The 24,821-nt window shown below is 38.9% G+C and overlaps 1 protein-coding gene across 1 annotated transcript; it reads left to right on the top strand.

Moving 5' to 3' along the window:
• Nucleotides 1–234: 234 nt before the first annotated feature.
• Nucleotides 235–14,296, top strand: SLC38A2 (solute carrier family 38 member 2). The gene is made up of 16 exons (XM_044678466.1): nt 235–520; nt 1,695–1,987; nt 2,276–2,357; nt 2,492–2,607; nt 4,751–4,824; nt 4,915–5,007; nt 5,193–5,274; nt 7,188–7,270; nt 7,785–7,843; nt 7,956–8,108; nt 8,484–8,563; nt 8,913–9,013; nt 9,901–10,025; nt 10,365–10,509; nt 10,609–10,706; nt 11,315–14,296. The coding sequence occupies exons 2-16, from the start codon at nt 1,866–1,868 to the stop codon at nt 11,411–11,413; spliced, it is 1,512 nt and encodes a 503-aa protein (XP_044534401.1). The 5' UTR covers nt 235–520; nt 1,695–1,865; the 3' UTR covers nt 11,414–14,296.
• The last annotated feature ends 10,525 nt before the right edge of the window (nt 14,297–24,821 follow it).

A 24,821-nucleotide genomic window follows, 5' to 3' on the forward strand; every position in this document is an offset into this window, starting at 1 on the left:
GAGAGGCTGCCCAAAGAGGTAGAGCTTAGAAGGGGCGGGCAGTCCGTGGGGCCGGAGGGAAGGAGGGGAGTTCACAGGGTGGGTGGAGCAGGGGGAGGAGCTCAGGTGGTGTTGATACACAAAGGAAAGAGTCCTCTCCACGGATTGTCTCCTCCCTCCCGCTGACGTAGTCGATTTCTTACGAGTCTATAATCCCGAGCTCAGAGAAATTCTTCAGAGCCGCGCGACGTCGTTTCCGAGCTTGTCGTTGCAGCGGGAGAGTCCGTCTCGGCCCCGCCGTCCACCACGCGTCCGCCCAACCCCGCCGACAACCTACCTACGCTTCCCTTTCCCTCTGGATCTTTCGGGATTTGGGTGGGGACTCAGGATTTTTTTTTTTTTTTTGCCGCTCGATTCTTGTTTTGGGCCGTTTGTAGTCCTTTTGTTTGTTTTACGGTTCAAGATTTCATTGAGAATTGTTAGACGAAACCCTTTTAGTGAGGTTTGGAAGCAGAGCCAAGAACCCTCGAAACCATCTAAGGTAACAACCCCGAGCTGAATCATCTTTGAGGGGGGACAACGTGGGGGGTGGGGTGGGGGAAGGGAGTCGAGAGAGGCCGGGGATCTCGCCTTCGGTGGCGGCCTGTTATTGTTGGGCCTCTTACTGGCCGGCGGGCGGGGGCGGTGGTCGAGGCTGAAAGCTTCCGACTGCCCCAGGCTTGTGAGCCCCCTGGCATTGGGCGGGGGGAGGGGGGAAGGTGTTGGGGGAGGCTGGCCGGGGCCGCCGCCGCTGCATCTTTTTGAGGGAGGGGGAGGGGAGCCCCGAAGCTGACGATCCCTCTGGTGCGGTCTTGTGACTAATTTGCATTTATCATTTTAAATCCTGGGGGCCCAGGTTCTGTGGATAGTAGGGAATAGAGGTTTAGGCGAGTAATAGGAAATGCGGGACGGAGGATGTGTGACAATCGACGATCAATATTGCATCAGTTTCCTGGCGTAGAAAGGGCCTGGCCAGGAGCTGGTGTGTTTGAACCCTTTGCCTATAAATGTGTGTAAACAAACGGGGCCTTTGCTGTTTGTATAGCCTGGGAGGATATTTTGTTATTTGGATGATCATTTTTTTAATTGTTATAAAACGAATGGGAACTTTTGGTTAGTTGATTTTTTAAAAAAAAGTAAATTATATTGCCGCAGATCTATAATCTTTGCTGTTCCCAGCACATTTGTGTGCCTTGGGACATCCCCCAAAAGTGAGAAATAATTCGAGGCCACCGGAATTGCAAACCCCTAAGACCGTATGAAATGTGTATCACACCTCCCTTCTATATCGATGCCAGAGGGAGAAAATAGAGAAAAACCCAAGAGCACCTCTTGGACTGATCCAATTTGGATCGGTGTTAATATAAAATTCCGCATGAGGATGAGGGTATTGCCTTTTGGAGGGTGAATCACTTTTGTGAGTAGCGGTGGGAGATTATCTTTGTTCTCCTCCATAGACTGTGTCTTGTACTTTTCCTCTTGCCTCCTCGAGCTCCCCCGCCCCTCTCTCTCTTCTGGTACTTTTCCACTCCTCTGGCTGAGGATGAATCAGCCCTGATGAGCTTCCCCGCCAGCAGCAGCGGCGGCGGCGGCGGCAGCAGCAGCAGCAACTTGCCACGTGACCCAGCCTAGGAGACCACTGCAGTATTGACGTTTTTCCCTTTTACCTTCCCCAGACTGGGCGAGTGTGCGCTGCACCCAGCCGCAAAGGACAAAAGGAGCCGAGCGGAACCTTTGGGTTGATTCCATAACGGAGGAAGCCGCACGGAAGGGACTACCGACTTCGTTCTTTGACTCTTCAAAACTAAGACAAGCGTTCTCTGCACCTCCTCCCGCTACGTCCCATCATGACTAAAACAGAAATGGGCAGGTTTAACATTTCTCCAGATGAAGACAGCAGTAGCTACAGTTCCAACAGCAATGATTTCACCTTTTCCTATCCCACCAAACAAGCTGCTATGAAGAAGAGGTCAGGAGAACTTCAACAATTTTTCTTTCTTTTCAAAATGCTTTTCTAGGGATTCTTGTTTTAGAAGCTCCATAAAGGGTTGTGGAAATAAACTTTCTCATAGTGAAATTGAGTGCATTTATGGAGAAACATCTTACTTTTAACCTCTCCTTGAAGTAAATGTTTGCATGAATGATCTTTTCTGTGTTTTAACAGAATAATATTTCTGTCTTAAATAAAAAGTATTCTAGCATATTTGGGGTGGTTGTCTGTTACAAAACATTTCATTTCAAATAACTTTTCTTGCAGCCATTATGTAGACATGGATCCAGAAAATCAAAACTTTTTGCTTGAAAACAATTTGGGAAAGAAGAAGTATGAAACAGACTTTGTAAGTTAAAAGCAATGAAAAATTCATGAGCCATTTTGAGAAGGAAAATAATGATAGCTTTATACTTAGATTTCAAATTTTTTAAACTATTTTTTCTTTTAATTTTTTTTTCTATTTTTCCTTTGAATTGACAGCATCCAGGTACTACTTCTTTTGGTATGTCAGTATTTAATCTGAGCAATGCTATTGTGGGCAGTGGAATCCTTGGGCTTTCTTATGCCATGGCTAACACTGGAATTGCCCTTTTTGTGTAAGTATCTATGGAAAAAATTAACATACCTGGTTATGCTGTATAATTAATGTAGTTAAACATTTTGTAGTTTCATTTAACAGTTCAAATTCTTTGAAAATAGGAAAATACTTTTTCTATTATAATAATGTTCCAGTACTTGTATTTTTTTTTAAGTTAAAGTATGTTCTTGTTATTGTCCAGAATATCGAATACATCTTTGGACTTTATTATGTCATTGCTAACACTGGAATTGTTACATTTGTTTATTCCTTGATTTTTTTTTTCTTTTCAAAAGTCAAATACATTAACTGTACAAAGAATGGATTTTAAGATTGTGACCCCCTTAAGCTCGTTAGAAAATGGACCGTTGTTTTTTTTTAAAACATGCAGGATGTGGTCATATTTACACATCTAGACTTGTTTGGTTTAAATGAAATATTCTAGTTTTCTTCAGGATGATAGAATCTGCTCTGATCTTGTAGAGACTGCCACACTTTGTCAGAAAGGATCAGCTGTTTCTGAATGTCCTAGAGTAGAGACTGAAAAATAGGTTTTAGAGTTGGAAGGGGCCCTAGACATTGACCTATAACCCTAACTCTGCCTCCACAACTGAGGAGTAAAGTGACTGGGTTTTTGTAACTACTACAATATGGATTTGTCTTATTGTTTCAAACAAGTATCATTGTAGGTTGACTATTGACTCTGACTCTGTCTTGTGTTTTCCATTTTATTGGAAAATAGGTATTTTGAACAGATTAATCTTTGCAAAGCTATGTTTTGCATTAAAATTTCACTGGTCTAAAACCAAAGTGCCCCAAACTCACAGAGCCCCTTGATTGCATTAGTGGGGCCTACCAAATTTTAGGTATTCTAAATATGAGAGGGGCAGGGAGGGGGGAGGGAATCAAAAACCTCAAATCATAAAGTTGGTAACAATGCTTTTCTGCCCTTTTTTAGGGTATTGTATTTGTAGCCATACAATTGTTGGTGCTTTGATTTATTTTAGATGGCATCATCGTTATATATTTGAACCTCTTGTGGCACTTAGAAGACATGTATGTGTGTAAATCTGTATCTGTATGGGTGGGTATGTTGGTGGGCGGGTGTACATACACGCATGTATATACATATACAGTGCTCAGAACCTAATTTAATCTGCACGCTAATGTTAGGTTAGTGTTTGTTTAGTCTTGGTGGCTATAAAAATATGATTTGTATCACCAGTGAAATTGGTTGCATTTTAAAATGGAGAACCAGATAAAACGATTTTGAAAACAAATTCTTAGGTATACTGATAGTACATTTTGGAAATCATTTTAGATTTTAACAGATACTCTTAGAAAATTTTTATCTCTTATTGATTTAGTGGTTCTTCAGGGATGATAGAGTTTCAAGAACATCTAAAGCTATATTGAATGAATGGAACTGAGTGAGTTTTCCCCAATTCTGAAGGATACTGATGCATAACCAGCTTTGAGGGATTGCAGAGGCCAAAGGAAACAGATTTTTATCGTACCTGTTTAGTCGTTTTTTTTGGTCATATCTGAATCTTTGTGACCCCCATTTGGTGTTTTCTTAGCAAAGATAGTAAAGTGGTTTGCCATTTCCTTTTCTGACTCACGTTACAGATGAGGAAATGAGGCAAACAGGGATAAGTGGTGTGCTCAGGGTCCAGGGTCACACAGCTAGTAAGTGTCTGAGGCCAGATTTGAACTTTTGGAAGATGAGTCTTCCTGATGCCAGGCCTGGCACTCTCTCCACTGCGCCACCTAGCTGCCCTCCATCCATCATAACTACTTTAGTCTATAAGGGAAAGTCTGTTTTGATAAAACAATTTTCCCCGATTTTACCCTTAAGGAAGAATAGGGAACAGCAGGGGGGGAGTTCCTTGTCAAATTTAGTCCTCATGCTCCTTATTTGGCCTTTTTCCCCCTGCCCAATCAAGGGGAGGGGAAGGGGAGGGATTAAGGCAACTGTAAATCTGATATTTGATAAATTTTATTTGTAAATTGTTGTATGTGTGCAAGCATGCACCACCACATAAAGGGATGAGGGTGTTGTACTTGTTTTGATGGGTAGTGTCTGCCAAATGCCATGCAATACATAAACGTGAGTCTACATTTTGATAGCTAGCTGAGTTCTCTTATCTTTCTTTTACCAGAATTCTTTTGACATTTGTGTCAATATTTTCCCTGTATTCTGTTCATCTCCTTTTGAAGACAGCTAATGAAGGAGGTATAGTAAAATTCTTTATTTTTTCAAGATAGTTCTTTTTAGCTCTTCTTGGTTAGAAATACATATTTAGTAACTGTTCTTCTTTTACAGGGTCTCTGTTATATGAGCAGTTAGGACAGAAGGCATTTGGTATGGCTGGAAAGCTGGCGGCTTCTGGGTCTATTACAATGCAGAACATTGGAGGTAAGGACTCAGAAAAGTCATTTGGGGCTTCTGCTTTCACCAACTTGGTCTCCCCTCTTCAACCCTCCCCATCACTTTATGGCGTAACACGCCTCACTTCAGCATTTGAATAATGACACCATTCGGTGTCTTGTACCGTGCTTTAGATTCTAGTCTTGTAATGGAATGATTTTGTTTGTCTCCAGCTATGTCAAGCTACCTCTTCATAGTGAAATATGAGTTACCATTGGTGATCCAGGCATTAATGAGCATTGAAGAGAATAAAGGGTAGGTGATGAAGTTGTTCTTCATTAGAGAACCATTTAAACTTAAAAAGAAAAACAACATAGAAATATAGTATATAAAATTAGGGGGATTGAAGCTGGTTTTCAGTATTTTCTTTCTACAAACCATTGTATACAAGTAGTAGATATTAACTATTTCCTACCAAGCTCAGATGATGCACAAATGTACATCTTATTACCTAGAGCAAGTCTTCAGTTCTCTGGGTGAATATTAAAATGACTACATGTGCAGAATTTTAAAGTGAAAAGTAATAATGGAACATTCATACTAAGTGTGTTTTTAGGGCATAAATATATTTGAATGCTACTCCACAAACTATCGTGTAATTTCTGGTATTTCCTTGGTAAATAATATTATTATTTAGGCATCATTACTTTATGGAATGGATGAATTTCAGCAAAGATGGCTGTAAACATGAATTTTTATAATTTTTACTATTAGAAAAGTAGATACAATCCAGGAAAACCCCTCCTCATAGATTGAATTGAAATGACCTGAGAACTTTTAATCAGCCACTTAACTTGTATGGATAATAAATTCTTCCTAATTCGTCCGAGCTCTTAGAACATAACTTTTTTGTTGAGTAATTATACTAGTAATTACATAATCTAGACTTAATATACTATTCTAATGAAATTGCAAGTTAACTAGCTTGTTTTATCTAAAGAGTATACATGAGAAGAATTTTTTATTCTCTAAGTAAAATATTACATATTAATATTTCTTAAGACTTAAATATTTCAAGATAAGAAAATGGCATAGCGTTGTTAAACTAAGCCTTAAGCTAAGTTTTCTATGATATCTTAATATCTTAAGAGTGAGAAAAAGAATTCTTGGTATGATTTAAGATAATACAATCTCAGAGTTAATTTTTTTAGTAGAAAAATTAAACATAAAAATATTTCTGATGCTCCTATAGAAACGAGTGATAACTCCTGGTTTATAGTTAATCAGATCTAATATATGTGAGAATTTTATAATGTATTGACTGTTTTGAGTTAAAGATTTAATAGTTACCTAAGAGTAAAAGTCTCCTAATATTTGGGGCTCTTGCTTTATGAATATATATGTTAACAAAGTGTAAAAATATTTCCTTGTTGAAATGTTTGAGTTCATTAGCTAATAAGTGAAAGACTCTTAAATGAAAGATTTATAAAATTTCTTGTTTCCAACTTCAAAAATGGCAAGCCAAAGCAATGACAGAGTTGGTGTATAATCTTTGTAAAAATGCTTGAAGATAAGATTACTTGCTTAACAGTGCTGCTTTGTTTATGGCATTAGTATCAAGCCTTTAAGGAACATTTTATGTTATGAATTAGTTGGCATTGCTCCCAGAATAAACACTGGGACAAAAGTTACACTGTTAATCCTCTTGGTTTCAGACCCAATTTCTAAACTAAGTGAATATATCCATCTAGTACAGCAAAGTATAGTAATTTTTTTTTCTTCCTAAAAGTAACTTTCCTGTGACTCCTTAAAAGAACAAGCTTTTCCAAACTTGTCCTTCAGCTTATGAAGTCCACAAACTTGATTCTTTTCTAGGGTTTTTGGTATTTGTCTCAAAGTTTTATTCTGAGGCAGGCGTCTGGTTTTAAAGGAACCAGATGAACATTTTTCTTTCTTTAAAACAACAACCAAAAAAATCCCCTTTACTTTCTGCCCTAGAATCAGTATCTAAGTATTGGTCCCAAGGCATAAGAGCTAGGCAGTATGAGTTAAGTGACTTGCCTGGGGTCACACAGCTAGGAAATGTTGGGGGCCAGGCCAAGTTTGAATCCAGGACCTCCTGTCTCCATCCAGTTGAGCTACCTGACTGTCCCCAGATGAATATTTTTTCTGAAGAGAAACCAAATTTTCATTTCTGACCAGTTTTGACTTATTTTCTTTTTATTCAGAGAATGGTACTTGAATGGTGATTATCTCGTTTTGCTGGTTTCCTTGGTGCTCATTCTTCCTTTGTCATTGCTGAGAAATTTAGGTAAGTCAGCTTAACTTTAAATTTAAACACTTAGGACATCATTCATTAGAAATTGTTTCTGGTATCTAAAAACAACCCTGCCCATTGGGGAAGGTGGTGAGAGACTCCCAGTAGGCCAAGTGTGGGCCTTGGAAAGGGGGCCGCTGCTGCTGGGATGGGTAGCTGGTAGAGAGGAAGGCTTCGGTCTTCTTGGGGTGCTGCTCTTCCCAGCTGAGTTTTCGTAGCGCCGAGTCTTGGCACATCTCCTGAGTGAAGCGCTGGTGCCCGCCGGTCCTAGCAGCGGGTCTGATTTTATCTTTCAGTGGGCTTGTTCCCACTGATTCTGGAAATGCGCCCCCCGCTGCACACTTTCCCAGCCCATTGCTGAGCTAAGTGACTGCCCGGCACTTTGTCGTGAGCACCAGCACCCAGGCCTTCTGCAGAGCCACAGTCAAGACCTTTTTTACCTCAGAGGAAATACTTTTGTCTGAACCCATTTCCTCTAATGGCCGATCTCCCTCTCCACCCCCTCCAGGATATCTAGGATATACGAGTGGCTTTTCCTTACTGTGTATGGTGTTCTTCCTGATTGTGGTACGTATGATTTCATTCTTGGGCTGCATCACTTCACAGGGCGCTGCTGTTTGATGTTTTTTCATAATATAGAGGTGAACAAAAATGTAAGAAGATATAATTTTATTTTTAGGTGATGTGCAAGAAATTTCAAATTTCTTGTCCTTTTGAAGCTATGAACGAGACGGCGCACTTGACAGCAACTTTCACATCTTCACCAGAAACATTATTTAACAGCACTAACGATGACTCTTGTGAACCCCGGTACTTCATCTTCAACTCACAGGTAACTTGATAGGAATTGCCCTTTTTTAAAAGCCTGAGGAGAGCTAAGCAGGAAATGAAATGATTTGATTGAAAATGTAGTAATCAGAGGAAGAAGCAAAGTTGTATAGTTTTAAATAATTATTAGATAAACGAATTAGTCATTGAGAATTCTATGAAAGCATTGATTTTTTTTTCAACTCCATTAGAACCCCCTAGCAATATAGGCAACTGAAATGAGAATAGAAAATTTAAGCTATAATTTATGCAGCAAACCAATTGGAAAGATAAGAAAGTCTAGAATTTTGCAGACAGATATAAAGGTCGATCATTCTTCCTCAGTAGCAATTGAGGAGCTAATCACATTATGTTCAGTCCTCTTATATTTGCTTTTCAGACTGTCTATGCTGTGCCAATTCTGACATTTTCATTTGTCTGCCATCCTGCCATTCTTCCTATTTATGAAGAGCTGAAAGGGTAAGCATTTTGCTTGTTTTTTGTTTGTTTTTGTTTTTTTTAAACCCTTAGCTTCCATCTGGGAGTCAATACTGTACAGTATTGACTCCTTGGTGGAAGAATGGTAAGGGTAGGCAATGGGGGTCAAGTGACTTGCCCAGGGTCACACAGCTGGGAAGTGGCTGAGGCCGGATTTGAACCTAGGACCTCCTGTCTCTAGGCCTGGCTCTCACTCCACTGAGCTACCCCCACTGCCCCCTTATTTGATATTGATTTGTACTCACAAAAGTGGAAAACTGGGAAAAGGTAATATAATTGTGCATTTTTATTGCTAAAGATCTGTCTGCATTTTTTCCTTCCAATTAAATAGCCGAAGTCGTAGAAGAATGATGAATGTGTCCAAGATTTCCTTTTTTGCCATGTTTCTCATGTACCTGCTTGCTGCCATCTTTGGATACTTGACATTTTACGGTAAATAATGCCCAGTTTACAATTTTAAAAAATTATTGATTAGTTAACGAATGAAGATATACCTCCACATCTAAAAAGAATATAGCATTCAAAAATCTGCTCCAAAGAGAAAAATTGGAAAGCTCAGAATTTGCATTCCTATATTCAGGGATCTATCATAGAGTAAAATTCCATTCGGAAGAGACCTTAGAGATTTCCAATCCAACACTTACTCTCCCTGCTTAACGTATGAGTGCAATGAAGTGAGTTCTCTCCTGCTCCACTCGATTCAGCTCATTCCATTTTGGAATCAACTGATTATTAGGAAGCTCTCAGTTATATTGCACTAAAATTAGGGAGAGACCTAGGTGTGTGCTCCCTTTCACATGAACAGAGAACAAATCTCCTTTCTCTGGCCATTTTCCTAATATTTGAAGGTAGCTATAGCACATACCTGAAAACACTTTTTTATCTTCTAGGGTAATATAATTTATCCTGCCATTTAGAGCCTGCCAATATTCAAAATAAGTAGAATCTCATTTAAAAGTGAATTTTTCCCCTGCTAATCACTCTTCCCCACCCCCACCAAAAAAAAAATACTTTAAGCCAAGCATTAAGATTTAGCCTCTTGGCTCCTGTTGTTTTTAATGGAATTCATGTGGCTAAATCTACACTTGATTCTTTGAAAATGTGCCACTTAATGTTTTTTTAATTGTATTAACTACATAATTCCAAATTAATCTTATTGGCCTCTTACAGCCCTGTTTTGTGAGTAGCTACCAACTTTTGGGCCAATTATTGCTCGGTTACTTGTCCACAGATCCTGTTGAAGTCATTTCGAGCTTCTAATGGAGAAAATTTATCCCTTTGAAAACAATATTATGACATTTTCTTTGTCTTCCTTGTAGGACATGTTGAACCAGAACTGCTTCATACTTACTCCTCAGTCCTAGGTGCTGACATTATTCTTCTCATTGTCCGTTTGGCAGTATTGATGGCTGTTACATTGACAGTACCAGTAGTGATTTTCCCAGTAAGTATTGTCAAATCAGTAATGTGATCATGAGTCTCTTTTAATGTGGCTTTTTAACGACTAGTAAAAAGTGTTAAATAGTCCCAAATTTTTGCTGTTATGCTTTTCAAAGACTTATAAAAAGCAAAAAAAATCGTTTAGACTCTTCAACCTGAGGCATTTTTGTGTAACTAAAAATATTTAACCAACTTAAGTTTCTGAGGGAGCAAAAGAGGGAAATCTCAAGCTAGAAAATGTGGTAATATTTGTAGTTTGCCTCATAATCACTTGGCTTCATTTTCTTTTGTCTACTAGTTTTTTAACAAATCCACTAATTCTCTTTTTTCCTTTCCTACATAGATTCGGAGTTCAATCATTCAACTGTTGTGCCCAGCAAAGGATTTTAGCTGGTGGCGTCATAGTTTGATTACTGTGTCCATCTTGGGATTTACCAATTTGCTCGTCATCTTTGTCCCAACTATTAGAGATATCTTTGGTTTCATTGGTAAGCTTTGAATTTAAATCAGTTCAACATTTTTCAGTTACCAGAAAGTGTGCTTTTTGATAATCAGTTGACATGTGAATACTTTGTTTTTGCTAATAGGTGCCTCTGCTGCTGCCATGTTGATTTTTATTCTGCCTTCTGCTTTTTATATCAAGCTAGTAAAGAAAGAATCCATGAAATCTGTGCAGAAGATTGGGGTGAGTAAGGGAAAAATCCAAGCTAACTTTATAGTAGCAATGAATAATTTACCCAATACTGGTTGTTTATCGGACAGACTGATTACTCTAGAATAAAGTAAAGCTATTCTATGTGATATTAGTTATAACCTAAGATAGTTGAAAGGAGGAATGGTTTTATAAAAAGAGTGAATGATTTGAGTGTTAGCAATCATAATAGTCAAAAGAAAATACTCAAAAAGAATTAGAATAAAGTCATTTAAGGAGCTAGTATGTGACATGGGCTTCTTTTTACCATTAGTACAGAAGTGGCCTGAATGATTTCTTTGCCACATGGACCATAGTTTACTTTCTGTTGTTCAAAATTTCCTCATCTGTTCTGAGGGTATTATTATTATTTTCGAAAGTATGATTTTAACTGCATTGGCAATTTAAAGTTCATATGATGATCAGAGTTCCAGTTCTTAAGGCCTCCCAAAGATATTTTAAAAATACAATTAGTTAAAGCTTGTTTATGGTATTATAGGAAATTTTAGACATGTTTCTAATAAGAGCCTTTTTTAGTAGATTTCACTTGAGATCATCCAGATTTTTACTGACCAGTTTTTAATTGTGTTCCTTCATTCTAGGCTATATTCTTCTTGCTAAGTGGCTTTGTTGTAATGATTGGAAGCATGACTTTGATTGTTCTTGATTGGATCCACAATGCCTCTTCAGATGGCCATTAGCTGGCATAACAGCAAACTTGAATACCAGTCAACTCTCTTCTAAAATGGAACTTCACCTATGTTTGCAGTTTCACTTCCTTTTGCAATGCAGATTTTTTGCTGGTTCTTTCCTGTGCAGAATTAATGAACTCTTTTAAGAAGCTGTTCTGCATGAAAGAAATGGAAATTAACAACAAACCACATGAGTCTCCTGCTAGAGGAAGTGACAATTTTATTCCATTCCAGAGAATGGACAACTTTAACTTTTATCAAGCCACATGTTTGGCTTTTTTTCATTGTTTAACTTGGATATTTTATGATTTTACTTGAATGTGCCTAATGGAACCATTTGATGTAAGAAATAATTATTAATTTGCAGTGAAGTGTTAAAATAACCATTAGAGAGAACACTATTATTTTTTGTACCAAAAAATACAAAGACTTCAAAAGCACTATTTTACTTTTAAGAAATTGCTTTTTTTGAACTTTATCCAGATACGGTCAATAGACCAAATAAAAATGTTTCATTAGTGTTTAAAACTATTAGTATTATGAATTAACTTGCCTTTTTATAGGCAAAATAAGCCAAATACTTTTTTTATCCAAAACAAGTAATTTTTAAAGAAAATTATACATTCAAACCAATGTGAGCAAAACTATATCATTGACTAGAAGCATAGTTTTCATTCAAATTTCCATTAATGAAAAGGTATAATTAGTAACATTTGTCAATTGATATTCTATCCCAAATCAGATAAGATTGAGTCTATTTTTTTGTGTTCCTTCTTCCTGTAACCCCCTCAAACCTGGTGGATTCAAATTACGAAATTTTTAAAAGACTTTTACCCACAAAAATGGAAGGTGATGAAACAAATATTTCTATAGTAAATAAAGAACTAATATATAGAACTTGAGGTACCAAATAGTGCAATTGGGTAAAACAGGGTTTATTCAGTTGCACCACCTATTTCTAGAGTTAACATTGACAGCTATGGTGAGGTTTTTCAGTCAGCTGAAAATTCATTTGCTCTGTGCAGATGACTTGCATCAGTGCATGACTAGGATCTGCTTGCTGTGGGTGTTAACCATTGTATTCAGAAACTTCTGAACTAACAGGATTTCTCATTATTTATCCACTATTGGAAGTGTGAATTACTTGATTAATGACTGTTTAGTTCTGTTCTTGTCTTATCTACACTAGAGGCCTAATATACAGGTTATACCAGTATTTGGTCTATGATACAAGTTCTCTTTGTACAGACAATTAGGATACTCATGCAGTGATGCTTCTTTAAACTCATATGCACTGGATCGTCATCTCATACTTGTTCACTTTAGAATTGTTTATGTCTGATCAGTGGCTAAAGAAACTAGTGCAACGTGAGTGTAAGAAGCTCTTCTGGTTCTGCATGTTCACTTGTTTCATTTTGATCCCAGTTAGAGAAAAATGTGAATTTAAACCTGGCTTCTAAGAGCGCATTTATGGTGTGTTAAAGGTGTATGGTGAATATGTTATCAAACAGTTGTGGTACTATACTCATTTGGCATAATGTCTAGAAACCCGAAGTTACATGATTCCATTAGTGGTTGGGAGAAGCAAATGTTGGAATTACCTGGCTCAAAAGATTTTCTCTTGCACTGATACGTTCAGTTCTAGGAAAGAGTCAGAATTTGGCAGACATGGTTTATGTCCTTCAGCATTCTTACTTAAGTGTTTTATGTGACTCATTAAGTTACGGGCCATGAACATCTATAATTTATAGATCCTCATGCAACTGGAAGATAACCAGTAGTGATATTATTGGATGAGACCAATGGTTCATTTTGTATTTAAAATTATTAGGTACAATCTAGAGAATATGCACTGTTGTTTTGTGTTACCTATTTTTGAGTGGGCCATTAACTACCCTCTATAATTTCTAGAGTCCAACTCTAGTTTTAACCTAGAATTTGGTACTCCTCCTTGAGCTCCTGGAAATAATTGCTAAAAAAAAAAAAAACCTGCAGGGGGGAAGAATTTTTTTCCCCCTTTATAGATCTCATTCTTAAATGGATGAGACCATTTTGCTACTCCCCCAGCAAAATCGGGGAAAAAGAACAATTCGTTTTCTTACAACAGAAGGATGTCAGAAGTCTTCCCCGTCATCTTTGGCTTTTACCACTTGGCTAGGCTGTACTCCAATGCATGATTTTTACTAGAAGTTAACCTGTCTGCCTTGAGGTTCCTAAAACATTGTATCCTCATTAATGAGCAATCTTCAGTATTAAACCACTGTCTTGTCACCTTGTTTTTACATTAATGTCTTCCACAGATATTTCAGTCATAACTGTAATATAATTTATAGAACAACATTAATCCATTAAAGCTAACCTATTTTTCAATATTTATGATACTCTGTACATATATCATGTGTCCATATATATTTGTAAATAGGTTGTATATAATACAGGTTCTGGGACTGGGTTCAAATGTATATACTCTTCTTAGTTTATTACTTCTTTATGATGGTATGCCTCTGTAAGAATTGTCCCCCGAAAAATTGCCGTATGGACAATTACAAAGCAATGAGCTACCGAGCTGTGTAAGAACACATACTAAAATTTAAATTGTATTTGCAATAAACAAGCCTCTTTTAAATCCCAAACTATAAGAAATCAAAATAGAGCAGATTCATTTTTGTCTCATAGAGGTTTTATTTTTTAAAATGCAATGGTTACAAATGTGATCTGTTGAAAAAGGCCTTCCTACACAGGTGTTAAAAATCTGTACATAGTGTATATACTCACTGTACTGTAAGGTCCAACAAATTCAGGTATGGTTTGTTGGCAAAGAGTGCTTCACCGTTTCAATGAAACATTGTATGTTTTAAATAAACTAAAATAAATATGTGCTTAATCTGTAAATGGTTTGTTTTAGCGGCAGTGCATTTATTAGGATATAATTGTTAGGAATTTAGTTTTTATTGAAGCTTTTTAAAATCGTGATGCCCAGATAGATCCTCCTTCCCTTCCCTGTCCTCTGTCACTTCTTGTCCACTCTCATCAGTTGTGTCTGACTCTCCAGGATCCCCTTTGGGGATTTTCTTGGCCAAGATCCTGGCAGGGTTTGCCATTTCCTTTTCCAGCACATTTTAGGGACGAGCTGAGACAGAAAGGGTTCTGCGATTGGCCCAGGCTCACGTAGCTAGTGTGTGTCTGCGGAAGCAGCTGAACGCGAGTCTTCCTGACTGCATCCGCTCTGCCACCTCTGCTCTTCCGTCCCTGGTAGCAGAGGGGAAATCAAAGGGACCACCCCAAGTGCAAACTACTCCATGATGGGCCCTAATGCAAGCGTTTGGGATAAAAAGTGCTGTGGGGCAGCCAGAATTTTCCTAATAATGCCCCTTTCAAGCATGCACCGTTCATTTAGCATCATTACAGACTTGTTCTGTGGCTGATAAATGGCTAAAAGAAACTGGTTTCATCATATGTTTAAAAGCAAATGGGGTATACCATACCGTCCACCATTGCTGCAGCGCAGGGAGGAAGGCATGTCGAGCTCGGCCAGATTTGGCCGGAATTCTAGTGGGTCAGCTTCTTAGGTTTTGCATTATAATCATTGCATACATTTATCTTCCTGGTTCTGCTTGCTGGACTCTGCATCAGATCACATTAGTGCTATATTATGCTTATGAATTATTTTTACCATGGAGGTGTAGCAAAGTCTTAAGGTTTTTTATATCCTCACAGATGTACCTTCTATACTTTCCTCTACATAAGTGAATTTAAAAGTGGCACACTATACATATGTATATATATATATATTTTTTTTTTTTTAAAGTATTTTTCCATGGTCATGTGATTCATGTTCTTTCCCTCCCCTTTCAAAGTGGCCAACTATAAAACATCCCCAGCCCTGAGGGTCCCTCCTGGGGAGTCCCCACCAGGTTTACTCTGGGAATGGTGTGTCCCCAGGGTTCAATTATTCTTTTCCTCAGCCTCGCTGGTCAAACAGATCATTTTTCTGCTAGTGAGTGTCAGAGTTGTCGTGTGGCCAATTTATCTGAATATTTGGTCGGCTGTGTTCAGGAAAGACTAATGTTTCAGGTGGTCGTGACTGTGGTGGCTGGAGGGACAAAAGTGGACCCCCTACTCCGAGTCAGTGGATAAATCTCTTGGCAAGCTGGGGCATGAGGGGGCCTGAAGACAGGGAAGATTCAAATTCCTGAATTCAAATCTGCTCTCAGACACTGGTGGCAGGACCCTGGGCGAGTCACTTAACCCTGCTTGTCTCAGTTTCCTCATCTATCAAATGAGCCAGAGAAGGAAATGGCCAAGGACCCCACTCTTTGCCAAGAAAACCCAAATGGGGTCATGAAGGGTCAGACACGAGTGAAACAATCCCCACAATTGCCCTCTGTCCCCCACATTCACAAATATCCAATAGCTAAGCACCTGCTAGGTGAGAAACTCTTACTACGCACTGCAGCAATTGAAATGGAAACAAAATTATCCAACACTTAAAATGACATTTTTTAAACATTAGTATAGAAAAGAATTCTCAGAAAGGATACAGTAAGCACAAGCCTGCCTCTAAATGGAAGTGAATCTTATCGGAAGGATGTGTTGACTCATTTGGCAGTGGGTCAAGTTTGAGAGGAGAGTTAACTCTTCTTCAGCTGTCCTTTTAATGCCCTGTGCGAACAGGAAGTTGTGCCAATGGCTTGAACCTTCATCACGTGGGCCAGGTTCCCCCTTTCTTTGAAGGGGAAAAACTAGTTAAGGCCACAGAACAAGGATAGCGCTTTTAATAGATAATGCTTTTGCCATACCTCGTCCCTGAGAGTCATTACTAGAAAAGCCTGATTTGGGGGATGCAAAAAGAGGCAACATTGGAAGAGGAGCTTTTTCCTGATAAGGGAAAAAAAGGAAATGATGTAATGGTCCCTTGAAGGTGTGGAGTAGGAGAAAGGTGGGGTGTTTGTTGACTGATCTCTGAGGCTTTTTTTTTTTTTTTTTATCAAGTGAGATTTTTTTTTAAATGGGGGAGACAGACATGTTTGTGGGTAGTAAGAAGTAGCCAGAAAACTAAAGATTTGTGAGATGGTAATCAGTCAATAAACATCTATGAAGCCCCTTTTATAAACCAAGCACTTTGCTGAGCACTGAGGTTGAAAAAAAGAAGCAAAAGAGAATTCCTACCCTTAAGAAGCCTAACTCTGATGAAGGGGGCAAGCAAACAAAAATAAGTACAAACAAGATATGTGTATATATCTTTAAAAATGTTTTTAAGTTTACATATATATATATATATACATATATGATAAAAAGGAAATAATGTAACAGAGGGAAGACACTAGAATTAGGAGGGGTTGGGACAGCCTTCCTATAAAAGATGAAATTTTGAGATTTTTATCATGGACTTAAAGGAAGACAACATCAGGAGTCCAAGAGGGAGAGCATTCCAGACGTGGAGGAAAGCCAGAGAAAATGCCTGGAGCCAAGATGGAGTGTCTCCTTAACAAAACAGCAAGAAGGCTAGTGTCACTCACTGTACCTGACAGAGAGGTGTAAGATGAATGGAAAGGGCAGAGGAGGATAGATTATGAAGGGACTGAATGCCAAATCATGTGCTAAAAAGAGAATTTTGGATTTGATCCTGGAGGCAATAAAGAACCTGTGGAGTTTCCTGAGTGACTTGGATGTTTTAGGAAAATCACTTTGGTGGCTGTATGGAGGATGGATTGGAATAGAAAGAGACCTGAGGAAGGCAGAACCACCAGACTGTTCCAGTCCACAAATGAAGCGATGAGGTCCTGCACCAGAGGATAGAAGGGAATATATTTCAGAGAGATGGCTAAGGGGACATCTACAGGCATTGGCAACAGAATGGATATGGGGGCAAGAGATGGGGAGGAATCCAGGATGACACCTAGGTTGTGAGTGTGAAGGACAAGAAGGATGTTATTGCCCTCTACAGTAACAAAGTAGAGAGCAGGAAACTTTAGGGGAAAGATAATCAGTTCAGTTTGGAATCTGTTGAGTTTAAGATGTTTACTGAATATCCAGGCTGAGATGTCTGAAAGGTATTTGGAGATGTGACATTAGAGATCCGTAGAAAAGTTGGGGCAAGGATAAATGGGTTTGAGAATCCTCAGCATAAAGACAGTAACTAAGTCCTCAGTAACTGATAAGATCGCCAAAGGAAGCAGTGTAGAAGAAAAGACTTGGGACAGAACCCTCAGAGGCACTTTAGATTAGAGAGAATGCTCTGGAGGAGGATCCAGCAAAAGAGATTAAGAAGGAGCAGACAGATAGGTAGAAGAACCAGAAGGCATCCCAAAATCTAGACAGAAGAGAGGATCAAGGAGGGAAGAGTGATCACAATGTCCAAGGCTGCAAAGAGGTCAAGGAGAATGAGGACTAAGAAAAGATCTTTGGATCTGGTAGTTAAAAAATCACTGGTAATTTTGGAGAGAGCAGCTTCAGAGGAATGAGGTCAGAAACTAGAGTCGGAATTTAAGAAAAGTAAGAGGAGAGAAATTAGAAATTCTTATCATTGAGGGTTTTTTTTTTTAATTTAACCACAAAGGTCAAAAGAGATAGCGGATAAACAAAGTGAAGATTTTTTTTGAGGATGGCGGTGTCAAAGGAGTCTTGGACTTGTTTGTAGGGAGTAGAGATGGAACCAGTAGACAGGGAAAGATTAAGAAAATGAGTGTTAGAGTAGGAATGATAGAAGGGACAATCTACTGGAGAAGATAGGATGGAATGGAATTATTTGTATGTTTAGAGGGATTAGCCTAGAAAATATAAGATAGAAGTGAAGGGGATTGTAGGGGAAAGCATATGTGAAATGTAAGATGAAGAGTTTGATTGGCCTCTTTTTTTTTTTCAGGAAAATTTTAGGAAAGGTTCTCAGCTAAGAAGGTAAGGGAGGGGGAGCCATGGTAGCTTATAGGAGCGATGAAAAGGTTTGAAAACACTGCCATGGTGAGTGGGTCATAAGTCTTTTGCATGTAACCTGAGTAGATAGGAAGATTTGCTTCACACCACCACTTACTTATTCTCCTACCTAATAGTTAGAAGCTCCCTCTCCTTGGGACCCTCCTGAGGAAGGGGAAGGAGAGGCTTTAAATGAGGGGTGCTCTCCTTTTGCAGGGCCTGGACAATAAGGATTCTCCACCTTCATGCGGGAATTCAAAATTAAGGAATCTGCTTTATTCCAGGCAAATTCACATTTACCCTAGTTAGGGAGAAACAATTTAATATTTCCTATGTAGTGAGAAAGTATTTCCAAAAATAAAAATGATCCCAGGGTCCCACAGGTCCTTTCTGGGAGTTAGTTGTATGAACCATTCCCTGGGAAAGTGCTGCCAGTTGAGAGGATCTGAGCTGGAGTTGGGGGGTGGGGTGGGTTAGGGAGAGATTGACCTCAAGATCCAGATGCCTCTATTCAGAGGAAAAGAAAAGAAGTCCATCCATACTGGATAATTTCTTGGAGACTGGATCTAGAAAACCTCAGAACTGGAGAGTTCCCTTTCTTAAGGTAGTGCTGATGTGTTGAAGACAGCTTCTAGCAAATGGGACACAGGCTCAATAATTAGGCATGACAACAAAGCTGTTATTTCAAGAGCAATATTGCCACCTGCCTGAGTACAAGAGGTGGAAAACTCAAATGATGTCAGTATACACAATTTCCGTGCTTCTTCACAGTGAAAAGGATGCCCTAGTTAAAAGCACTGGTGCAGGGCAGCCCAAAAGGAAGGATACATTCTCAAGGAGATTTCATGTTGGGTTCAGAAGTGCTGAAAGTCTTGGATGGCCCAACAAAGCCATATCCAGCGTTAAGTATCGACTCCAGTAAAGGCAAACCTCATGCCCTGAGATAAGGAGAATGGGCCAATGTAGTCAGTTTGCCAGTTGAAGGCAGATTGGGTGCCAAGTGGGATTGTGACATGATAACCTTTTGGAAATGGACAGCCCTGATTCCACCATTACATGATATTTTTGTCTTCATTTCAAGTGGACTACCCAAATTCTGCCACTTTCATAAACATGAATAACCTGGGTTGTTCAATTCAACAGAGAATATAGGATATATCTGGTGGGTGCTGATACATCTCACAAAGGACTTGGTACAAAGGGAGGCATCAGCAAAATTCCTCCATCAGTACTAAACCAAAGAGGAGATCATTTAGTTATCCATTCCTATTCTCTGCAAGGCACAAACCGCTGGTGTCAATTCTGTCCCTCAGGGTAAATGAAAATATTATCCATATATCCATCCCATGTCTGGATCCCAGAACTCTTCCCTATTTTTTCAAGGCTAGCAGTCACTTTACTGTGTTCCTCTCTTCCACAACTCCTGCTCTTATTCCAGGAGACTTCAATATTCACATTGCTACTTCCTCAAACTCCTTAACCTCTCAATTCCTCTCAGTTTTCTTAAATCTCATGACCTATTCCTTCAATATACCTTAGTCACACCCTGCATCTCACCATTACTCATAAGTATTCTACTTCCTTAATTAGACATTCTGATACTCTTTTATCTGACCATAACCCCTTATGTTTCCCCCTCCTAAACCTGTTTGTCACCCTCATCCAGATCACCAGTTTTTCCAGCCCACAGTATTTTCTCAATCCATTCGTTGTCCCTGTTTTGGTCTCTTTCCTCTATTTCTAATCTTGAGCCAATTTTATTTCAACTCTTCATTTTTTTCTATTCTTAAATCCCCTCACCTTAATTTTTTATTTTATTGCTTTTTTTTATTTATTGCTTTTGCCAAACCTCAGCCCTAGACCCCCCACCATTTGTTTACTCTTCTACTTGGAGACTGCTGAATAAGAGTTGGAGGAAGTGTCAATATTGTACTGATTTAGTTCATTATAAATTCATGTTATCCAAATTAAAAACTGGACTCTCACTGCAGCCAAATAGTTCTTTTATTCCTCAATGATTCCCTTTCTCACTCCCCAGAAACAATTCTAAGCCTTCTCTTCCCTATATCTCTTATACTTCCCCTGCCCTCTCTCCTCTCTCTCAGCCTTATATTCTACTGAGAAAATTAAGGCCATACACAGTAAGCTCCTTATTCAGTTCTCTCCAATTAAAATTCCTAACAATTCTCTCCGACATTATTATATAAAATTCTTAGCAGCACTCTAACGAGTCATGCTCCCTCTGACGTCACCCTTATGGTGACATATGTTCCCATGAACGATATCATGAAGCCCCTGAATGAGGTCAGGGCCATCTTATTTTCTGAGAGAGTTGTGTTTTTACCATGAAGATGTATAAAACTTGCCCCAAGGAGGCAGAGCCAAGATGGCAGAGAAGGGGAAGCTCTAGAGCCAAGTTCTTCCAACTTCCTCCTCCAAGCAATGTTAAAATAATGCCTCAAATTGAATTCTAGAGCAGCAGAGCCAACAAAAGGTCAGGGTGAGACATATTCCAGCCCAAAACAATGCAGAAGGTTGGAAAGAGAGGTTTCTGACTTTGGGATGGTGACTGGCCCAAAATGCATATGGTAGCAACTCTAGCTATGAGCCTTGGAGATATTCAGAAGCTCTTGGATCAGAGACTACTAGGGTATTGGACAACTGGTCAGAAAGAGGTTGCAGAGGACCCCTGGACTAGCACTGGGCACAGGATTGGGTACTATTCAGCAACTCCATTGTCCATACCTGCTTCCATGTCCTTTGAACTAGACTAAAGAGGAGCACTTTCAGTCACAAGGGAGCAGGGGCCCTGAGGAACCTTATTAATAAATAGTGCTTGTAACTGTGAGACATCAGGGACCTTTGTCAAATAAGGACCAAAATGCAGACCAGGAGAGAAGTGACCACAGCTCACCCAGAATAACACCATTGTGGAAGCATCCAAAACTTCTAATCCCTCCACATCTCTGAATTAGCTCTGAAAAGAGAGGCATAAAAAAGCCTATTGTGTAGGCCAGTGCCTTGCTATACTCTCAGGTAAGCAGAGACCAACTTTAACATAAAATTCAGTCAAGAAATAGGCTGAGAAAATGAACAAACAACAAGAAAGAACCTGGCCATAATAAATAAATTATATAAATAAAATTTATAATCCCTAAATAAATAAATGAATAGAGTTTATTTTAAAAATCAAATAAGATAGATGGAGGAACCATTAGGGAAAGAAATGAGTGATAGCCAAGAAAACTATGACATGGAAATTAATAACTTAGTAAAGAGGTACAAAAAATATTGAAGGAAAGAATTCCTTAAAAAAAAAAAAAACAGAATAGGCCAGACTATAAAAGCGATATAAGTCCTAACTAAAGAAAAGAATTTCCCCCGAAACAAAATTGGCTAAATGATAAAAGAGATATGAGCTTTACTGTTGAAGATAATTCCTTAAAAAGCAAAATTAGCCTAATGGGAAAGGAAATAGAAAAGCTCACTGAAAAAAAAAATCCTGAAAAATTAGAATTGAGCAAGTGGAAACTAATGACTCCACAAGAAATCAAGAAACAATAAAACAGTCAAAAGAATTAAAAAATAGGAAAAAAATATGAACTCTCTTATTGGGAAAATGACTTGAAAAAAATATCAAGGATAGATAGCTTTAGAATTATTGGACAGCCTAAAAACCATGATCCAAAAAGAGCATAGGCATCATATTTCAAGAAATTATAGAGGAAAACTGCCCTGATACCTTAGAACCAGAGGGTAAAATAGAAATGGAAAATGATCCTCTGATCATCTCCTGATATAGGTTCCAACGTAAAACCTCCCAGAAATATTATAGCCAAATTTCAGAGTTCACAGATTAAGGAGAAAACACTGCAAACAGCCAGAAAGAGACCATTCAAATACTCTGGGGCCACAGTCAGGATCACAATCAGGACTTAGTGGCTACCATGTTAAAGGAGTGGGAAGGTTTAGAATATGATATTTTGGATGACAAAGAATTTAGGATCACAACCGAGAATAACTTAACCAGCAAAACAAAATATAATCTTTTGGGTGTGGAGGGGAGAAAATGGATATTTACCAAAATAGAAAGGCAGCTGGGTAGTTCAGTGGAGTGAGAGTCAGGCCTAGAGACAGGAGGTCCTAGGTTCAAACCCGGCCTCAGCCACTTCCCAGCTGTGTGACCCTGGGCAAGTCACTTGACCCCCATTGCCCACCCTTACCAATCTTCCACCTATGAGACAATACACCGAAGTACAAGGGTTTAAAAAAAAAATCCAAAATCCAAAATAGAGGATTTTCAAGCATTCTTAATGAAAAGACTAGAGAGAAGCATAAAAAGAGAAATGAAAGAGAAATCATAAGACTTAAAAAGGTTAAACTGTTTATATTCCCATATGATAAGATGCAACTCCTAAGAACTTTTATCATTATTAGGGCAGTTAGAAGCAGTTTATATAGACAGAAATTTATATAGACAGAAGACACAGTATGTTGAAATGATCTAAAGAAAAATGCAGGGGTAAGAAAGATTAATGCACTAGGAGAAAGGGAAAGGGAGAGGAAAAATGAGGAAAATTATGATTAACTGGTTAACGAGGCATAGAAACAACTGTTAACTTGTGGAACCTTCATTTATCCTGGCAACACAATAGTGACTATTTTCTTTTTTTAAAACAAGTTTCTTTCAGGTGTTTGTCCACTATAATCAGGCAGTTTAAGGGGAGTTCTGGTGAAAGACAGTAAAAGTATATTGGTTTCCTTCTCATGAGAAAGCAAACTGCTTCTAACTTGTCTCAGCCATATAAATAGAGAGGGGAAAAATGGGAAAATTGATCATCCCATACCACTGTTATCTGGTAGAGGAATTACATTTTGGGTTTACAACCCAGGGATGCAGGAGTGCCTACTCTGAGGCTGAAGAATCAGGATTTCAATACACTCCAAAAGGGAGGAGTGATTAGGAGGGAGCAGCAATGGTGGGGAGTGACTAATATCTTATCTGAGGGGGCAGGCAACAAGGAGGAGTGGTTAAAGTCTGATCCAATCAAAGGCTTTAGGAGTGGTAAGTTTCCAGAGATATCAAAAGATTTACTCCAACCTTGAGGTCATTGAGGTCAAGACGGCCCCTTCTGATAACTTAATTTAACACTTCCCCCCTTTGGATAAAGAGATCTGTCATCACTGACCAAAGGAGGTATGTCAAGGAATTCTGTGGACTATTAAACTCTATCACTCAAGCCATATCTGGCATCTTGGGGAAGTGGTCTATTATTGCTGTCATTTGCTTCTTTTTCTGGGTCAGATAGACCTTGAAATCACTAGTAGTGGGCTGGGCTCTTCACACAGAGACTGGGTCCTTCTTTAGAGGTGACAGATGTATCCAGGTGTTAATTCTTTTTAGCTTTCCAGCAGTGATTAATCAAGAAGACTTTCATTGGGTCCCTTCCATCTGGACTGCAGGGCATTCTTGTGCAGGTATCTTCTTCAATAGATGCAATCTCCAAGTTCCAGCTACCAGGTAGATTGGTCTGTGACTGGGTCCTTAGAAAATGGTTAAGAAACAAGATGGTTAAGGTCTCCAAGGCTTTGAGTGAGTCCCCTGCAGTAAGACAGAATGGGATACTTTGGTGGTGATGGAGTTGCCATGGGGTAAGGGAAGGGCGTTGGGCACCCAGGGGCAATCTCAAAGGATAAAAGGTAAAACATTCCCAAACGGGTCATCTCACAATTCAGAATGAATAAGGGAAGGGGGCTCTGTCTTTAGCTCTGAAAATGTCCAGGTGATTTCTAGGAGATCAGTCTTTTAGGAAATTAAAAGATTCTACTGTGCATGATCACAGTGCCTTGGAAAGAATGAATGGGCTCTGTGTATATAATGAGTGAAATTCTCTGGAAGCTCTATTTTTTAATTTTGAAATATTAATTTATTAAAAGACCACTCAAGATTTCTAGCTAGTTAGTGGACTTCCTCCACAATCTGAACAGATGCCATAGACCTCAAGCAGGGGCAGAAAGCAGAACCCAAGAGAGAGAAGGGGACATAATCATGAAGAACCAAGCAGCTAAGCCCAGCAAGAAAAGTTGTCCCACAAGCCAATATATATTTCTTCTGATGTCATCATGCAGTCCCACCCCTGGACATCTCTGATTGGAAAACAGGCATGGAAGTTGCCTCAGTGACTTCAACTCCTCCCTCATAACTTCATCAGAAAAAAGGCTGGTCTCAGGAGGACATCAAAACATCTTTCTCACCATGGGGTTGGACCACCTGGCAAGAGCTGACTGACTTTATTAATTAAGAGAATTCTTATTTACAGATAAATAAGGAACAGGTCTCCACTTTGCTTATAACAAAAGCCAGCCCAGTGATAAGCCCTTAACCCCACTATTCTTAACAAACACAAAAGATATTGACAAAAGAAGAGAAGACCCAACCGTTTCATAGTCTGGGGAAGAAACTATTTGTAGCTTTAAAATCAAAAGGTTTTGGGGGGCCAAAAGG

The sequence above is a fragment of the Gracilinanus agilis genome, chromosome 5 (assembly GCF_016433145.1).
Source record: "Gracilinanus agilis isolate LMUSP501 chromosome 5, AgileGrace, whole genome shotgun sequence".
NCBI classification, from domain to species: domain Eukaryota; kingdom Metazoa; phylum Chordata; class Mammalia; order Didelphimorphia; family Didelphidae; genus Gracilinanus; species Gracilinanus agilis.